This window comes from Manduca sexta, unplaced genomic scaffold (genome assembly GCF_014839805.1).
Source record: "Manduca sexta isolate Smith_Timp_Sample1 unplaced genomic scaffold, JHU_Msex_v1.0 HiC_scaffold_117, whole genome shotgun sequence".
NCBI classification, from domain to species: domain Eukaryota; kingdom Metazoa; phylum Arthropoda; class Insecta; order Lepidoptera; family Sphingidae; genus Manduca; species Manduca sexta.
The window spans coordinates 1-16,000 of NW_023592008.1; the positions used below are offsets into that span (position 1 = coordinate 1).

General features: G+C 40.0%; 1 protein-coding gene across 1 annotated transcript; it reads left to right on the top strand.

Annotated features, from left to right (window-relative positions):
* Positions 1 to 266: 266 nt before the first annotated feature.
* On the top strand, positions 267 to 15,804 carry LOC119191194 (probable ATP-dependent RNA helicase DHX34; the record flags this gene model as incomplete). Its single annotated transcript, XM_037445091.1, is given in 13 exon segments — positions 267 to 372; positions 815 to 1,020; positions 2,142 to 2,345; positions 2,620 to 2,805; positions 4,062 to 4,159; positions 4,440 to 4,650; positions 5,210 to 5,272; positions 5,723 to 5,904; positions 11,940 to 12,050; positions 12,729 to 12,850; positions 14,372 to 14,521; positions 15,086 to 15,224; positions 15,506 to 15,804. Coding segments are annotated over 13 exon segments (2,064 nt in total), but the record flags the coding sequence as incomplete, so codon positions are not given.
* Between the last annotated feature and the right edge of the window lie 196 nt (positions 15,805 to 16,000).

Here is a 16,000-nt window from a genome sequence, read left to right on the forward strand (position 1 = left end):
AATTAATTTATTTCTTAAAAAAATATTATGCTATTTAAAATAATTACTTATCTCCATTAGTTATGGAGTTAGGGTCATTTATGAAGGAAAGGTTTGTGAGTTTTTTGTTTGTTTATTGGTTTGTATACTTACCGATTATGAAAATAATTTCACTGACGGAAGCTACATTTATTCTGATTACGGAGCCGCGGGCAATAGCTAGTCAGAAATAAAAGAAAATCGATACTTGTTTACGTTTTTATAACTATATTATTTTGTGATGATAGGTAAAAGAAATGAGTTATGACTCCACCACGAAAATGCAGCGTTTAAAGGAGTTTTGGATATCGAAAGCCAGCGCCGATCAAAGGAAGGGTCGCGCCGGAAGAACAGGTATGTTTTTATTTTAATTTCACTGGGCATCGGTCTCTCCTACTGAGAGGGATTATTATTATTATTAGGGCTTCTCTTCTACTGAGAGGGATTAGGGTGTGGTCCACCACGCTGGCCTAGTGCGGATTGGCAGACTTCACATACTTTTCAAATAAGAGGACTTTTCAGGTATGCAAATTTACTTAAGATGTTTTCCTTCGGTATTAAAGCAAGCGATAATTCACAAAGACTACTTACATTTAGAAAAGTCAGGGGTGCCCTTGGGTTTTGAACCCGCAGACATTCGTTTCTACAGTCCGTTCTTCGACCAACCACGCTATCGCAGCTTATTTACAATATATATTTAACCGACTTAAAAAAAGGAGGAGGATCTCTAATTCACTGTATTTTTCTTTTTTATTATGTTTGTTATCTCAGAACTTTTTTTAAACTGTTTTCACAGGTCCGGGAGTCTGCTATCGAATATATTCAGAACAGCAATACTCTGATATGGAGGCGTTCAGTACTCCGGAGATATCGAGAGTGCCGCTAGCGTCGATACTGTTGCTCATGAGTTCGTTGGGAGTGAATGATGTGAGACGGTTCCCGTTTATCGACGCGCCACCAGAGGAGGCTATCGAAAATGCCCTTCTCGAGTTGAAGCAACATGTATGTAGAGCTTAGCTTTGTTTGGTCTGTTTGCTTCAGAAATATATGTTTCATGCGATTTATGAAATATAAGTGGCATACGGTTTATGCTATACAAACCTCACATTGTAACTCGCCGTGTACCTACAGTTGCACGGGCGAGTCAGCATTTTACGTTACTATGTCATTTTCATTATATCAATGTATTCACGTCAATTCACCTAACGCATTCATGCAATCAATATTACTTATATTTTAACTATTTTTAACAATCAACTTTTGTGAACTCAAATAAACAACGCTAAGTGATCGTCTTTGACTTCAACTCAACCTCAACAACATTAAAAGACTGTGTGGTAAACACCATACAAGTGGGTATAAATGAGTTGGTAAGCAAAACTGGTTAGTTTTTTACATAAACATAGTCGTCATTGGTGACTCATTTACGACTTTTTACTATACTATAAGTCATTTCATACACGAAGACGCGCTCCACCACATTTGTACCATGGTGTTGCGTCATGTTGCAGGGTTAGGGGACTGATCCAAGCCTCAACCTCGACGCTGTCTATCGTAGTGTGTGTGTCCTCATACTGCTCACGCACTCAATATAGGAACTGGCGTAAAATAACATAATTAACAAACGTAAAACACCGCCGTTCTACGAAGTCTGTAGTCGATGAACACTGAAGGAGGCTCCAATCATTATCTGCGACTAGACAAGCCACAAATTATTGTCAAGGATGATTCGCGAGGCTATTAAAATTGTTTAAATCAAGAATTTCAATAGAGAAGATGGTTGGAAGCTTGTACAAGCCTGGGATCTAGTTCTACATTTAATCAAATCGGAACCCAAAAGACCGGATGCTAGACTTAGACACTGTGAGCTTATTCTGCGTAGATCACACAGTCAACAGCTAAAAAATATTTTTAAAAATTGTATAATTAATTAATTTTGTAACTTTGACTTGCGGGTAACCAACAGTTCAGTCCGCCCCGTGACTATGAAGGCAGCGAAATCATCGAAACGTCGGGAGAAAATAAATAATATTAATAACTTAGATAAAATCCGTAAATAGTATTATTTACATGTCTAACATTCGCGTAAACATAAGAAATAATTTAAATATATATATTTTCAGGGTGCGCTAACGTTTAATGAAAAACTTACATCATTAGGCAAGGTACTTGCTAACTTACCAATAGAAGTATCGCTTGCCAAAGCGCTAGTAATAGGGAGTGCAACTCTGCCTGCCCACAAACGGGACTCGGCGTTAGCATTGACTGCGGCGCTCGGAGTTAGATCTATATTCACAAGGAACGCGCATCGGGATTTTGAATGTGAGGTAATTCTTTTTTACTTTTTAGGTTTGTGGCACTAGTCTTTTGAGCCGGTGTACTTCTGAGGTTTTTTATGCTTTTATTTTTTCTACAAGCAAACTACTTTAATAAGGCAATTGTTTTAAGCTGACCAGATTTCGCAGCGACTATATTAATTTCTTAAAACTAAAGACATTATTTTTAGTTACTGTTAAACAATATTGTTCATGCAACTTTCCTATATCCGCTTCATTTTAGTCCACAGTAAAAAGTAATAAAGTGTATTTTTGTGCTTCACAGAACGCCCGCAAACCAGACGAATCCGATCACGGCGACCCTCTCACACTAGTGTCGTTGTACTGCGCGTGGTTGCGAGTGAAGTCGGAGGGCAGAGGTAGTGGCGCGTGGTGTTCGCGGCGCGGCGTCGAGCAGCAACGGTTGTACGAACTCACCAAGCTCGCCGCACAGCTACGGGGACTGTTGCAGGTCGGGTTTTGTTATAAATCACTTCGTGGCAATACAATCGTCATTCTAATACGTTATGACCTCATCTAGACTATTGGCGAATAAATATGAATTATGAATAACGTCGTGGCAGTACAATAGGGTACCGGACTAATTTTTGTTCTTTACTATTATCAAATATTTACATAATATAAATTATAACACAGAAGGAATTATTAAAATCCGTTAAAAAATCAACAAGTTATAAGTCTTTGAATTTCGATGGAAGGGGTAATTAACAAGAAACAGAAAAGAGACGAAATACCCGCATGTGACGTCATCGGGAATTAAGACGCGTGCGAAAGAAAGAGATGAAGCGATATCCCCACATCACGCCCACTTCTGCACATTACAATATTTTAAATATGAATTACTCGCTCATTTTTTAACCAATTTTTATGCAGTTTTCGCAGGAGTGCTTCTTTTTCGTATTATTAACCATTAGATATAGAATAATGTACAAAATCAAGCATAGGCCGGTCCCCTATTAGTATACATACCGCCATCTCGTCAACATCTATAGAACTAGGAGAAGACCTATGTGGTATTGACACAACAGTAGTGATTTATCGCATAGCAATCACGCAAGATGGCGATAAACGATCCTGGATTGCGATTACAGAATTTGAGCGACACGCTGCATATACCACCTCCGAATAGGAACCGTTGGAGCGGCCGCGGCCGGTCACAAGCAACATCTGCCTGACTGGAGATTTTCCTCTTCCCTAGGGGAAAGCAACTACCTACCTATAAGCCGCTACAATGTTTTTAAGATAGTTTTTCGTGTACGAAGACGCGCCCCACTACTTTCCCTAATCGTTGACAGTGTGTGTGAGCAGCGTGAGTCCACTCACACTACGACAGATAGCATTGAGTCTTGGATCAGTCCCTTCACCCCGCGGCAGCCTTTGTGGATGAAATGACGTATAAGCTGTTTACTAGTATTCGTGAATATTTGGCAAATATCTAATTTAAATTAGATATCATCATTATGTTCAGTAATTACAATATTACAATTTTACATATACAATGTTCTTTAAATCAGTGCATGCTGTTGCTTAGAGGCAGAATTAGACTTACTAAATGAGATCTGTATACTACCTATCTACCTAGAGCCTTCGAAATCGTCTTATAAAATCACATATATTTATTTCCTTACTAGACCATGTTCGCCTGCGAAAGACCTATCATGCAAAGCCTTCGAAATTGTATTACAAAATACCTTATTTTTATTTCAGGACAATAATCTGATGGAAACTCAGGAACCGGAGACGATGTCGTCCGCGGAGAGAGCGCTTCGACACGGACAGTTAAAACAGTTGAAGGATATGAGAAGGTAACTACAGACCACAATTTGTTTATACCAACTTTTGTTTTCGAATTATCAGCCCTCTTCGCTAAAATGCTTTTAATTAAAGCCTTTAATTTAAAGCTAAAGAACTTTAGTCACAATCAGACGGGTTGACATTTTCACCTCGCTCGTGGGTTTCTGGAAAGAACATAAAAAGTTGTTTTTTCTTAACATAATAGTTAAGGCGAGGCAACTTTTTAAAACAACTTCCTACAAGCATTTTGCCTTGTCTAATCCTTACGAAAAAAAACTTTGTATATTTCAGGCAATACAAACAGAAAGCGGCCGAAGATTTAAAGCGAAAGAAACGTCTCAAAATGGACTCGTGGGAGATAGTGGACGAGCGAGCGAATGACGATGACAATGATTTGGACATACGCGATATAGAGTTTCGTATGACCAATGACGCGTCGAGGATACAAGCGCTTATAAGCGGCTCGAGCACTTCGAGCGGACGAGATTTGGTTATGTTAAAGGTATTTTGGAATGTCTGTTTGTCGTTTAATTCAGTCAGTTGATAAATAATTTTACGTTGGCTTATCAAAAGGCCATTCATCGTGTATTCGTTTTTTTGTAGTAGGATATATTTTATATCCGGATAGCTACCACCATACACAGTGTTAAAACCCGCCGTAGTGGCCAGATAAGTGCCGCGTTCCGGGATCAGCCTGTGTATATCCGGTTCCAACAGGCCGGCATAATTGTGTCGACTGTCGAGGGGTAATCATCTCTCGTCAGTCGACATTCTATTGGACCCCACTCCACTTACCATCAGGTGCAATGAGTAACTTTGTCGTGTTGATATAAAAAAAAATATTTGTTTATTGATTTATTCCATAGCTTTATTGTACACCATAAACAAAACACTGTCCTTAATGTTAAAAGAATAAAGGCTGAAAGAAGGTACAATTGGCGGTCTTATCGCTCGAGGCAATCCCTTACAGACAACTATTGGATGGAATAAGAGAGAATGATGAAAAAGGAAATTATATATATTAATTAATAGGAAATAATAAAAACTGTTTTGTGTTTTAGCTTGTCCTGTGCAGAGCGTTATACCCTCAGATTGCTGTAGCGGACGAGTTCAATCATTGCAAGGTAAGAATCAGCAGTAATAAGATGAAGTCATGGGGTGCTCGTAATCATAATTTTAGTAATATTGCTACTGTTTATGGAGTTCTAGCGGCGTAAAGGTTAACGCCACTGTAGAAGGCCGCCGTTCTTCTATGGAAGGGGAAGATTTCCAGTCAGGCAGATGTTGCTTGTGACCGGCCGCGGCCCCTCCTACAGTTCCTATCCGGAGGTGGTATATATGCTGCACGCCGCGCAAATTGTGCAAGCGTAATTCAGGATCGATGTCGCCATCTGTCGTGATTGCTGTGTGATATCACTACAGTTGTGTCACTGCATAGATCCTCTTGCAGTTCCGGCGATGTTGACAAGATGGCGGTATATGCACTATCTGTACCGCCACAGAGTCTCATCTCTTACACTAGCCTAGCTCTCTCTTCCTCTCATTTATATAACCATTTCCAATTCTGTTTCCAGTCGCCATCCGAGCAGCTGTACCACACGTGGAGTAAGCCGTTCGTGTTCGTGCACCCCACGTCGTACTTCGGCAAGCAGCCGCGCGCGCTGCAGCTCACGGAGGCGGACATACAGACAGACGCGCCCGCCGGGTACAAGAGCCGCCTGCCGCTGACGGACCGGCATCAGATATTGTGCTATTTGTGAGTTTCCATCTCATTTCTATGTCAAATAAGGTTAAAGACAAAAACTGAATAAATTATATTAAAATTTTATATTATGTGCCTTCATAAAACACACAGCGTTGATGTGAAGAAGCTGTCTATGGTTATGCTTTGTCTATAGTTATATACCTGTATAATCTGTGGATTCTGTTTACTTACACCTTCTTCTCACCAGAGGCGCCACTGTCGTGACGCTTGTGGCGAGTTGACAGTTATTTGAATCATAGCGTTTGTGGTTTTGCTGTGTTTTGCCGCGAAGTTTCAGTGATAAAGTAATTGCAAACAACTTTATGTGCAAAATTAGTGCATCAAGTCCAAATTATTCATCATTTACTTCGGTAAGTCTTTAGCATATTTTAAGATGAGTGATAATCGTGTTTATGACCAAGATAAGCCTGATTTTGTTGCTCCGGAGAGGAGAACAAAACAGGGCTACGGGCTCGCGTGAAGATTTACACAGTTCATCTTCTTCCTCATCTTCGGAAGATGAGGAGGGTTTCGCTAGCCCACCGCCGAATAAGCGATCAAAACACGATCACCGACATAGCTCATCTACCGTCAATGATCCACGAATAGACGCATTAATGACTCAGGTAGCTTGTATATCAGATTATCTTACGAATTTACCGTACCATTTACATACTGCAAACCAACCTTCGGATAATTTAATAGGAACTCCATCAACATCACAAACACCTTTTTAAATAATCCTACTCAGACGGACGTTAGTTTGGGTGAAATTCACGTTGATTTTGATAGTAAGATGGTTATTCCTGTAGCCGATAAAGATCGTCTCAGGAATCTAGAACAGTTGCAAATGTTTGATTCACCGGCGTGGAAATCGATCCGTTATAAAAGGCATTACAAACGTGTGTTGCTAGCCCAGGGTTTACAGCATTAAAAGTTAATGAGGAACTCTGTCATTTCAACAATCAGAAAGATTATTTGCAGTCCACAGAACAGGTGTTAGCAGGCTCGTCAAATTCTGTCTTGGAGCAACGGCAGCTATTACAAACAGGTCTTCAGAGTCTGGTAAATTGGGCTGCCGCTAACCCTGAAAATATAAATTCTAATACCTTGGTAGAAAAACTAACGGGTCTTTTGGACCTAACTCAGAGAGTAATAAGAAGTGGGAGACTATAATGCAGGTTATTTGTGGTAAGCGGGGAGAATGTATACAGACTAGGCGTGATAGAATTTTAAAAGAGATAGCCAATCCCAATTTAAAAGCCACATTACAGAGAATCCCGCCAAGCTCTGAGTATTTATTTGGACGTGAGAAATTGTTGCCAGTCATACAGTCTTTGGGTGGTACACAGGTTTGGTTAAATACTCCAAGCTACATAAAAGAGGACAAACCATCAACATCTTCTTATTCTAACCGTGTTACACATAATAAGGATGTTAGGAAGAACAAATATCATGATAATAAGTTCCACCGCACTCCAAAGAATAAGCCAGATTTTAAGAAGAATCAGCCCTTTCGTCACAGTAAAAAAGGCTCAGAATACAAGCACAATCCAAAGACATCACAAAAGTGACTATCACTTCGAAGGGGTTGTTTAAGAAATCATTTAAAAGTTTGGAAGGAATTGGGCGCAGGCCCATTTATTCAAAAGATTATAACCTATGGCCGTATACCTTTCAAACGAAAACCCCCTTGCAGTATCCATACAGCCATATACAAAGAGCTTTAACAACCAAGACAACGGACCAAATGTCAGAGGTCATAATCAAATTAAAATCCCAGAATATTCTAGAGAAACCATTGGTAATAAATTCTGGTTTCTTTTCAAAAATGTTTTTGATTCAGAAGCCAGATGGGGGGGTACGTCCTATTTTCGACCTCCGAAACCTCAACGGTTATGTTGCTACAAAAAGATTCCAATTAATTTCTCAGGTGGACGTTATGGATTTCCTTCAAAGTCAGGATTGGTTAACGAAGATAGACCTTCAGCAGGCTTATTTTCATCTACCCATAGCGGAAACACACAGGCGTTTTCTGCGCGTCATATACAAGCAAGAAATCTTGCAATTAACAGCCTTACCTTTCGGTCTATCCTCTGCTCCTCAAATTTTTGCAGCCCTATCAAATTGGATTGCGGAAATCCTTCGGGCTCGAGGAATCAGGATTATAGTATATTTAGACGATTACCTTTTGGCCCACCAGAATTGTCTCAGCCTTACCAAACAGGTTACGGAAACCGTGACTCTCCTAGAGTCTCTAGGATGGCATATAAATTACCAAAAATCAACACTAATCCCTACCCAGCAGTTAGAGTATCTGGGTCTCAGGTGGGATACTCAAGTCCAGACAGTAAACTTACCCTTCAAAAAAGTTCAGTCAATACAAAAGAGCATTCGGGGCATTTTAGAGGTAGAGAGTTGTACCTTAAGACAGGCTCAGAGCTTGCTAGGGCAACTAAATTTTGCCAACCATACAGTACCCAAGGGCCGTTTACATTGCCGCCAATCCCAGGTTTTTCTCAGACAGTTCAAACAGACCAGACCTCGGGAGAGAAGGCTACTAACCCCCTGTGTGATACAAGACCTAAATTGGTGGCTGAAAGAGATAGAGCACAGTACGGTCTCTCTTCAAAGACAGGAAATTACTCATTTCCTCACCACAGATGCATCGGATGCAGGCTGGGGTGCCCAACTAAATGGGGTGTTCTTGGCCAAGAGGTGGACATCACGCCAGCGGAACTGGCATTCCAACGTAAAGGAATTGTACGCAGTTTTGCGGCCATAGAGAGTCGGCAGGTAAATTTGTCAAATGCGCATATCCTAGTGCAGTCAGACAATCGTACACTAGTGGCGTATATAAAAATCAAGGTGGCACTCGCTCAATAGCACTGCTAAATCTCACCAGCAGGCTTCTGGAGCTAACCGAGCAGCTCAACATAACGCTGTCGGCATGTTACCTCCCGGGAGGCTAAACGGCATTGCAGACCGCCTGTCGAGGGTCGGCCAGTACCCGAGTGGCACTTGTTACCCCAGGCCACGGAGGCCATATTCAGACAATGGGGAGTTCCGGATATAGACCTGTTCGCATCCGAAAGCACCGCCGTCGTTACCAGTTACGTCACGCTGGATTCACAAGATGGATCAGCAGTATACTGCGACGCATTCAGTCGCGAGTGGGACTACAATCTTGCTTGGGTGTTTCCACCACCCAATCTAATTCCCAGAGTTCTATCGCACCTCAATACCGCGAAGGGTCTTTATATAGTGATAGCACCCCAGTGGACCCAATGTTACTGGTTACCAGACCTACAAACTCGAGCAATAGAGGATCCAATAACCATATTGCACCTGCAGAGGGTACTCATAGATCAGACCACCAGGCAACCACCCACCCAGGTGGACAAGATACATCTCCAGGCTTGGAAGGTTGGGGGTGGTCGGAACACATCTCGCATTGGAGTGTAGATGAACAAAAATTATTAAATAGCAGCTGGCGTTATTCAACTCTGGAAACATATAAGGCTCCGATTAAGCGCTGGCAATCCTGGTGTAAATCAAATGACACTAATGATAAATCTCCAAAGGCTGAAGATATTGCTCGATTTTTAGCAAACCTTTTTCTTAAAGAAAACCTAGCATTTAATACAATTCTTCTACACAAGTCAGCCATATTTACTCATTGTAGACCGTGGAAAGAAATTATAATAAAAACTTTTTATTCAGCAAATATTAAAAGCCATATCGCTGGCTAGGATACCAACTAAAAAGTCGCCTATCTGGGATACTAAAATATTATTTGACTGGGTGTTAGCTACTCCGCATTGTGAGACACTTTTGACATATCAAGGCGTACAGCTTTAATATTGCTTCTGGCATCTGGTCGCAGAATACATGACCTAACCTTGCTAGAGGTGACTGAGGAAAGTCTTGTTATTGAAAATGACAAGATTATTTTGTGGCCTAAATTTGGTTCAAAACTGACACAGGAACACATCAACAATCAGGTTGGCTTTTGTTAAAGAACCAGAATGTTAATATTTGCCCAGTCCGACATGTTATGAAACTCTTAAAAATTTCCAAGAACCGTCGAGCCAGTGGTGGTAATATAATAAGCCTTTTATTTCCATTATGGGAGTCATTAAACCAGCTTCTAGGACAATTATAGCTGGATGGATCAGGTCCATTTTCAGGGAAGTTAAAATAGATGCACCCCTGGCAGCATTCGATCAGCAGTAGCATCAAAAAAGTTGGGTAGAAGATAGACCTGTACAAGAAATATTAGACAGAGGTAATTGGAGGAGTATGTCAACATTCACCAATCATTATTGCCGCAGAGTACAAAGACGGAATGATCATTCTGAAGATTTGTTGCAGAGAACATTCTCAGTTATATAAACAATTGTTATTATTTTATTATTATTGTTATTTTTGTTTTGTTTTGTTTGATTATTTTACCTTATAATAAGGAATTGTTATTTTATTATTATCCTTTTGTTTTGTTTGATTATTTTACTTTATAATGAGAATAGAATTTATAACTGTGATCAAAATGATAGAATTATACGATTTTCATTTTTATATTTTCTACTTAAATATATATAATTGTGGTAAATATAATAATCACATAGCGTTTGGGTATTTAATTTCTCCCTTCTCACCAGCAGATAACAAACAGGTCTTCACATCAACGCTGTGTGTTTTATGAAGGCACATAATAGCACTGTTTTGCATTCCAACAAAACAGATATTATGTGTAGAATAAAACACACAGCGATACAGCAAGACTCTTGCAGGTGAGTGAAGACACGTATGATTCAAATAACTGTCAACTCGCCACAAGCGTCACGACAGTGGCGCCTCTGGTGAGAAGAAGGTGTAAGTAAACAGAACCCACAGATTATACAGGTATATAACTATAGACAAAGCATAACCATAGACAGCTTCTTCACATCAACGCTGTGTGTTTTATTCTACACATAATATCTGTTTTGTTGGAATGCAAAACAGTGCTATTTTTGTCAATCACTTGAAAGGCTTCGTGACAGTTACGTGCAACCATAAACTGCACAAAAACATAGATAAATATCAAGCACGAAGGTTTCTAGTAAGATAAATACAAAGTAATATAGATTAATTATTTGTATTATAATATTTAAATTGCAACAATTTCTGCGTCAGTAAAAGACTCAGACCCAGCGAAAAAGTTCTGGAGTGGCAATCACGCACCGGAAGACGTAGCGTAGGTAGAGATGGACCGAGGACTTGGTGAGGGTCGCCGGAGTCCGATGAATGAGAGTGGCTCAGAACCGGTCCCTATGGCTCTCAACGGAGGCCCATGTCCAGCAGTGGACGATTCCCGGCTGGAATGATGATCATGACTGACTCAGTGACGTGGTTTTGTCCGTGATTTGCATAAAGTTCAACTGGGTTGTGCAATTATGGTTATTGTTTTGAATTGCTTGTGGTACAAATATGGTTGTTTTGTATTTTTTTAGAGTCAATTTTGAATAGCAGTAATCGATAATAGTGTCCGGTTTGGCAATAGGCTTGCCCCGGGAGAAGATGCCAACACACACACATTTCGACTATGTTAGGTATATAGGGGAAATTTGGGTGTTGTCATTTTTGCCTAACCGTGAAAAAGGTATCCCCCCGAGGCAATTCTTGAGCTCTCGGTCTCCACGCCGAATGCACGCCCATGCATGGGAGGACATTTGTCGCGGACCTAGACACACAGAGCGTGTGTCTATACCCCCATGGTTGCAAGTTCACATAGGGGGTCTAACAGGGACTCGTTGAACATTTCCCTTCCTCTTCACTCCGCCCATCTTAGTATGGTCCTTTTCCTTCCCCCTTCTTTCCCCCCCTATTTCTCCTCTTCCTCTCTTCCTCCAGGGCTCTGCAGTCGTTAAGCCGGAGGGTTCTTAGTATCCCGTTCGCTCGTCCCCCCGGTGTGGACTGTGGTGTCTGTAACTAAATAAAAAAACGTGAAAAAGGCGTGATGTTATGTATATCTTTAAGTTATATATGTATATTTTCATCTCCAGGTCGCTGTTGGAAACTACAAAGCCTTACATAGTGAACTCTATGCGCATGCCGGCCGCGCAGACTCTGTTACTGCTCGCGCACTCCATCGACACCAATATTGGATTTACCAGGTAAGAATTGTGTTGTACTCTCAATCGCCATTTGTAAGTAGAAGTAATAATCTAATGAAGCGATTACTGTGTCGTTTCTTTTTTAGATTTTATTAGCACTATAAGTAATCTTAAAGAGAAATTAAATAAAAATTTTAAAACCTTTAAACACACAAAAAAAACTTTAGAAAGGAAAAAAAAATCGAAAGTAAGGAAATGAGCTGATCTTCATACGCCTGAGCAGATTTTTATTAATTAATTCAAAAACAAACTCGATCACATCAGCTTCCAAACAAAAAGCATCAAAATCGGTCCATTCGTTTGGGACCTGCAATGCCATAGACAAATACAGATACAAATCTTGAACTTATAACACCCTTCCTGGCGTCGAGGGGTTAAAAATAAGTGTATGTGAATGTCTATCTCTTTCCTTTTCTCTCTCATATCGCTAGCTCACTATTACAAGGTTCTATGACTGTTACAGTTTCCAATAATCCCGAAAGATAAATAAAGGGGGAGAAACGAATTAATGTCTTTTCTAATTTTTTAAATATGAAAATTTGTAATTAAATTTTTGTAATATAATATCTAAAAATTAACATAGGACCTTGTACTAGTGAGTCAGCAATATGCCTATAGTAATGTATAAAATTTATGGAAATGATTTTCGCTTAGTGTTAAAAAAATATATTTTTACAGAATAGTGTGCGACTCGTGGTTGCTACTAGAATTTCCTTATCCCGAAACTGGTTTAAATTTGTTACTGAAAGCTGTTAAACTGCGACGGAGATGGGACGCGTTGATAAACAGCCGGCTAGCAGGTAAACTATTGTATGCGACTAATAGGGGCCACGAAGGGGGTCGTCGGCGGGCAGCAGGGGGCTGTCCGCCCTAGTGCATTTCTGTGCATCTTTGCACATTTGTCGGTTAACCCCCGGGTTGGATGGCAGTGTGAGTAGTTGGCTCACGCTGCCGTAGACGCCGAGGGCGTCCTTCGGTGCGCGGGGGCTTCTGAGGGCCACCGCGGAGTTTTAGCTGGTAGGCCGTGCATAGGTTAAGTTGTATATAGGGTTAGGGACTCGGCCCGGCGGTCGCCCGAAGGTCACCATCAAATCCGGGCGGCTCAACGCCGGGCCGTAAGGCACGGTTACCCCAGCATAACCGCTCAGTCGCCCCCCACGAAGGCTGGGCGGTAGTAATAAGGACTTTCTCCGCGAAACCAAAAAAGGTAAACTATTGCATATGATTTAATTTACACTTACATGCACGCACGAAGGCACGCACGCACGCACGCACGCACACGCACGCACGTACTCGAGAAACCGCGAGCAAATTCTAGTAATAATATATTTTTTGCCCTAAATTATCGCTCTCTTATAATAGAATAACGACCAATTCCAAAATTGTTAATTATTTTTCCTTTTTTTTTATGCTATAGCTGTCATTTTTGACTTATCTTAAACAATTTCAATTTTATAGCAACTTAAAAAAGAAAAGGTCGCAAACAGAAATGAGATTTTTGACAATTCCCACAAATTACAAATTTTGGAATAGGCCATTGTTTTATTAAGAGAGCGTTATATATTTGAACAATTTAATTTTTTACTTTTAAACCTCACGATAATTTGTGTTTGTTCTTATGATACATGTTACTATAATTAATAAACGTCTAATATTTCTGAAATTACAAATGAAACATTTCAGCCTACCGGACATCTTATTATTAATTGCACATAATTAGAGCGAGGGCTCTAGCATTATTCGTCGTAAAATTAATTTTGACCTTTTCGAGGCGTTTTTATTGGCAGGTTTTAGTTACTTCGTACCCTGTTTTAGTTAATTGATTACCTGCATAACAAGTGTTAGCATAATAGGTTGGGCGTTGCTTGCAAAACGAACCTTACTATTTTGATTTTTTTTTTTTTTATTTTCTCACCCATAGTCATTACAAGATATCTATCCTATGTAGAAAAATATGTGTTTGTGTGTGTGTTAGTATAATCTTACATACACACGTCACGCTTAGGTTGCGGAGGTGCAACCATTTTTCGCCTATATGTTCCGTCCCATAATGTGATAGAGTGCGAGCCTGTCGCCATATCGTGCACTAATTCCAGACTCCGAGCTGATATTGAGTAGAGAAACCGCATAACACTGCCCGACCTGGGATTCGAACCCAGTACCTTAGACCAATGTACCGCGCACGACACTGAGGTAGCATTAATTGTTAATTTCTGAAAACAAAGTAAATTATAATTACACAACTACACTATATTTAAGTACTATATTTTATTTTCCTTCCTAATTAAATCTGGTAGTTATTTTGAATATTTAACTTTCAGATGCAAGCCCAGCAAAGTCAGTGGAAGGCGAATTAGAGAAACAGCGGACGACAAAGTTATCGTATGAAGAGCTGCAACACGACTTGTCATGCGATATCAGCTCTTATATGAACAGCCAAGTTTATTATACCATCAAGCGGCTATTGCCAGGTATGTTCAAAAAGGTGACCACAAACAACACTCTCTGGTAGCATATATTTTATATAGCGGATAGCGACCACCGTACACAAGGTGTTAAACCCGCCATAGTGGCTCACGTAAGTGTCGTTCCGGGATCAGCCGGTGTATATCCGAAACAGGCCGGCATAATTGTGTCGACTGTCGAGGGGTAATCTCTCGTCAGTTGACATTCTATTGGACCCCACTTAATAACCATCAGATGCAGTGGCGTGACTGCCGTGCGTGTAAAAAAAAATTACTCATCCTCCATCAAATGGTGTTAAAAACTTTTTGTGGTAGGCAGCGGTGTGCGTTCCTCTGGTATTACTGACGTCCATGAACGACGGAAACCATTGACTATCAGGTTGACCGTTAGGTCGTCAGCGTTCGGACACAAAAAACACTGGCTGAATATAAAGATGAAACATATATTTTTTTATATGACTAATATTTTAATAAATTTATGTTTGAATAAATTCTATTTGACTGTCCATAAATCAGCCATTTATTTTTCTATATTGACGCTTGTATATTTCCATGATTGATTTCGAACAGGTGACCTCAAGGTCCTGTACCAGGGTGCTGATGAGGCGCATGCGAACGTCGATCCGAATCCATTCGACGAGGGTTACGCGTGTCACCCCAACGAGAAGAAAGGTGGCGTGTATGTCACCGACAACGTTGTTTATAACTGGTTGGTATAAAAAAAAATCGTGATCATGTAATATATTTCAGATGCATATAAAAATTATTGTTGTTATATTCAATATTCATTGTATATGTATTATACCAATCACCAACCACATCGCGGCGCATCCCCACATGTTATATAAATTAATAATGAAAAATGTTTTTAAAAACTCACTTCAATTTATATGCTCTAAAAATTACCTTTAAATTTAATCAATCTTCGTTTTATTGATGCGAGATTTACTTTTGTCAAGATAAAGTTACATAATTATTGTATCTACACAGTGTGGTGGACACAGACTGGAGTTACAACAGCTATGAACAAACATACAGTTTGCCGTGGAAATGTTCGAAATGCGACCTTACGGTTTGTCTGTCACCGGTAGAACGACTGCAGCACACGCAATTCACCTGCTCTTCTAGAACAGTCGAGAAGGAACCAGAAACTCCAAAAGTGGTGCGAGAAAATAAGCTCAACGCGATAGATTTTAAGTGCGAAAATTGTAGTGAGACATTATATTTGACGCCGGTGGAAATATTGAAGCATAAGATGGGTTGTAAAAAGAAATAAATATTGTAAAATAGAATTTGTTTTATTTGAATGTTAGGCATCTAAAATTAAATACAAAGGTCATTTATTTAGGATTGTAAATCGAACGATTAACAGCCGTTTTCAATAAACGATCCCTATCTCAATGGTCAATCTGATTCCGAGAATGAAGCAATTAAAATAACTTAATTGTAAGCGCGGCTAAAAACCTTTGTTCTGATTGGTCCATT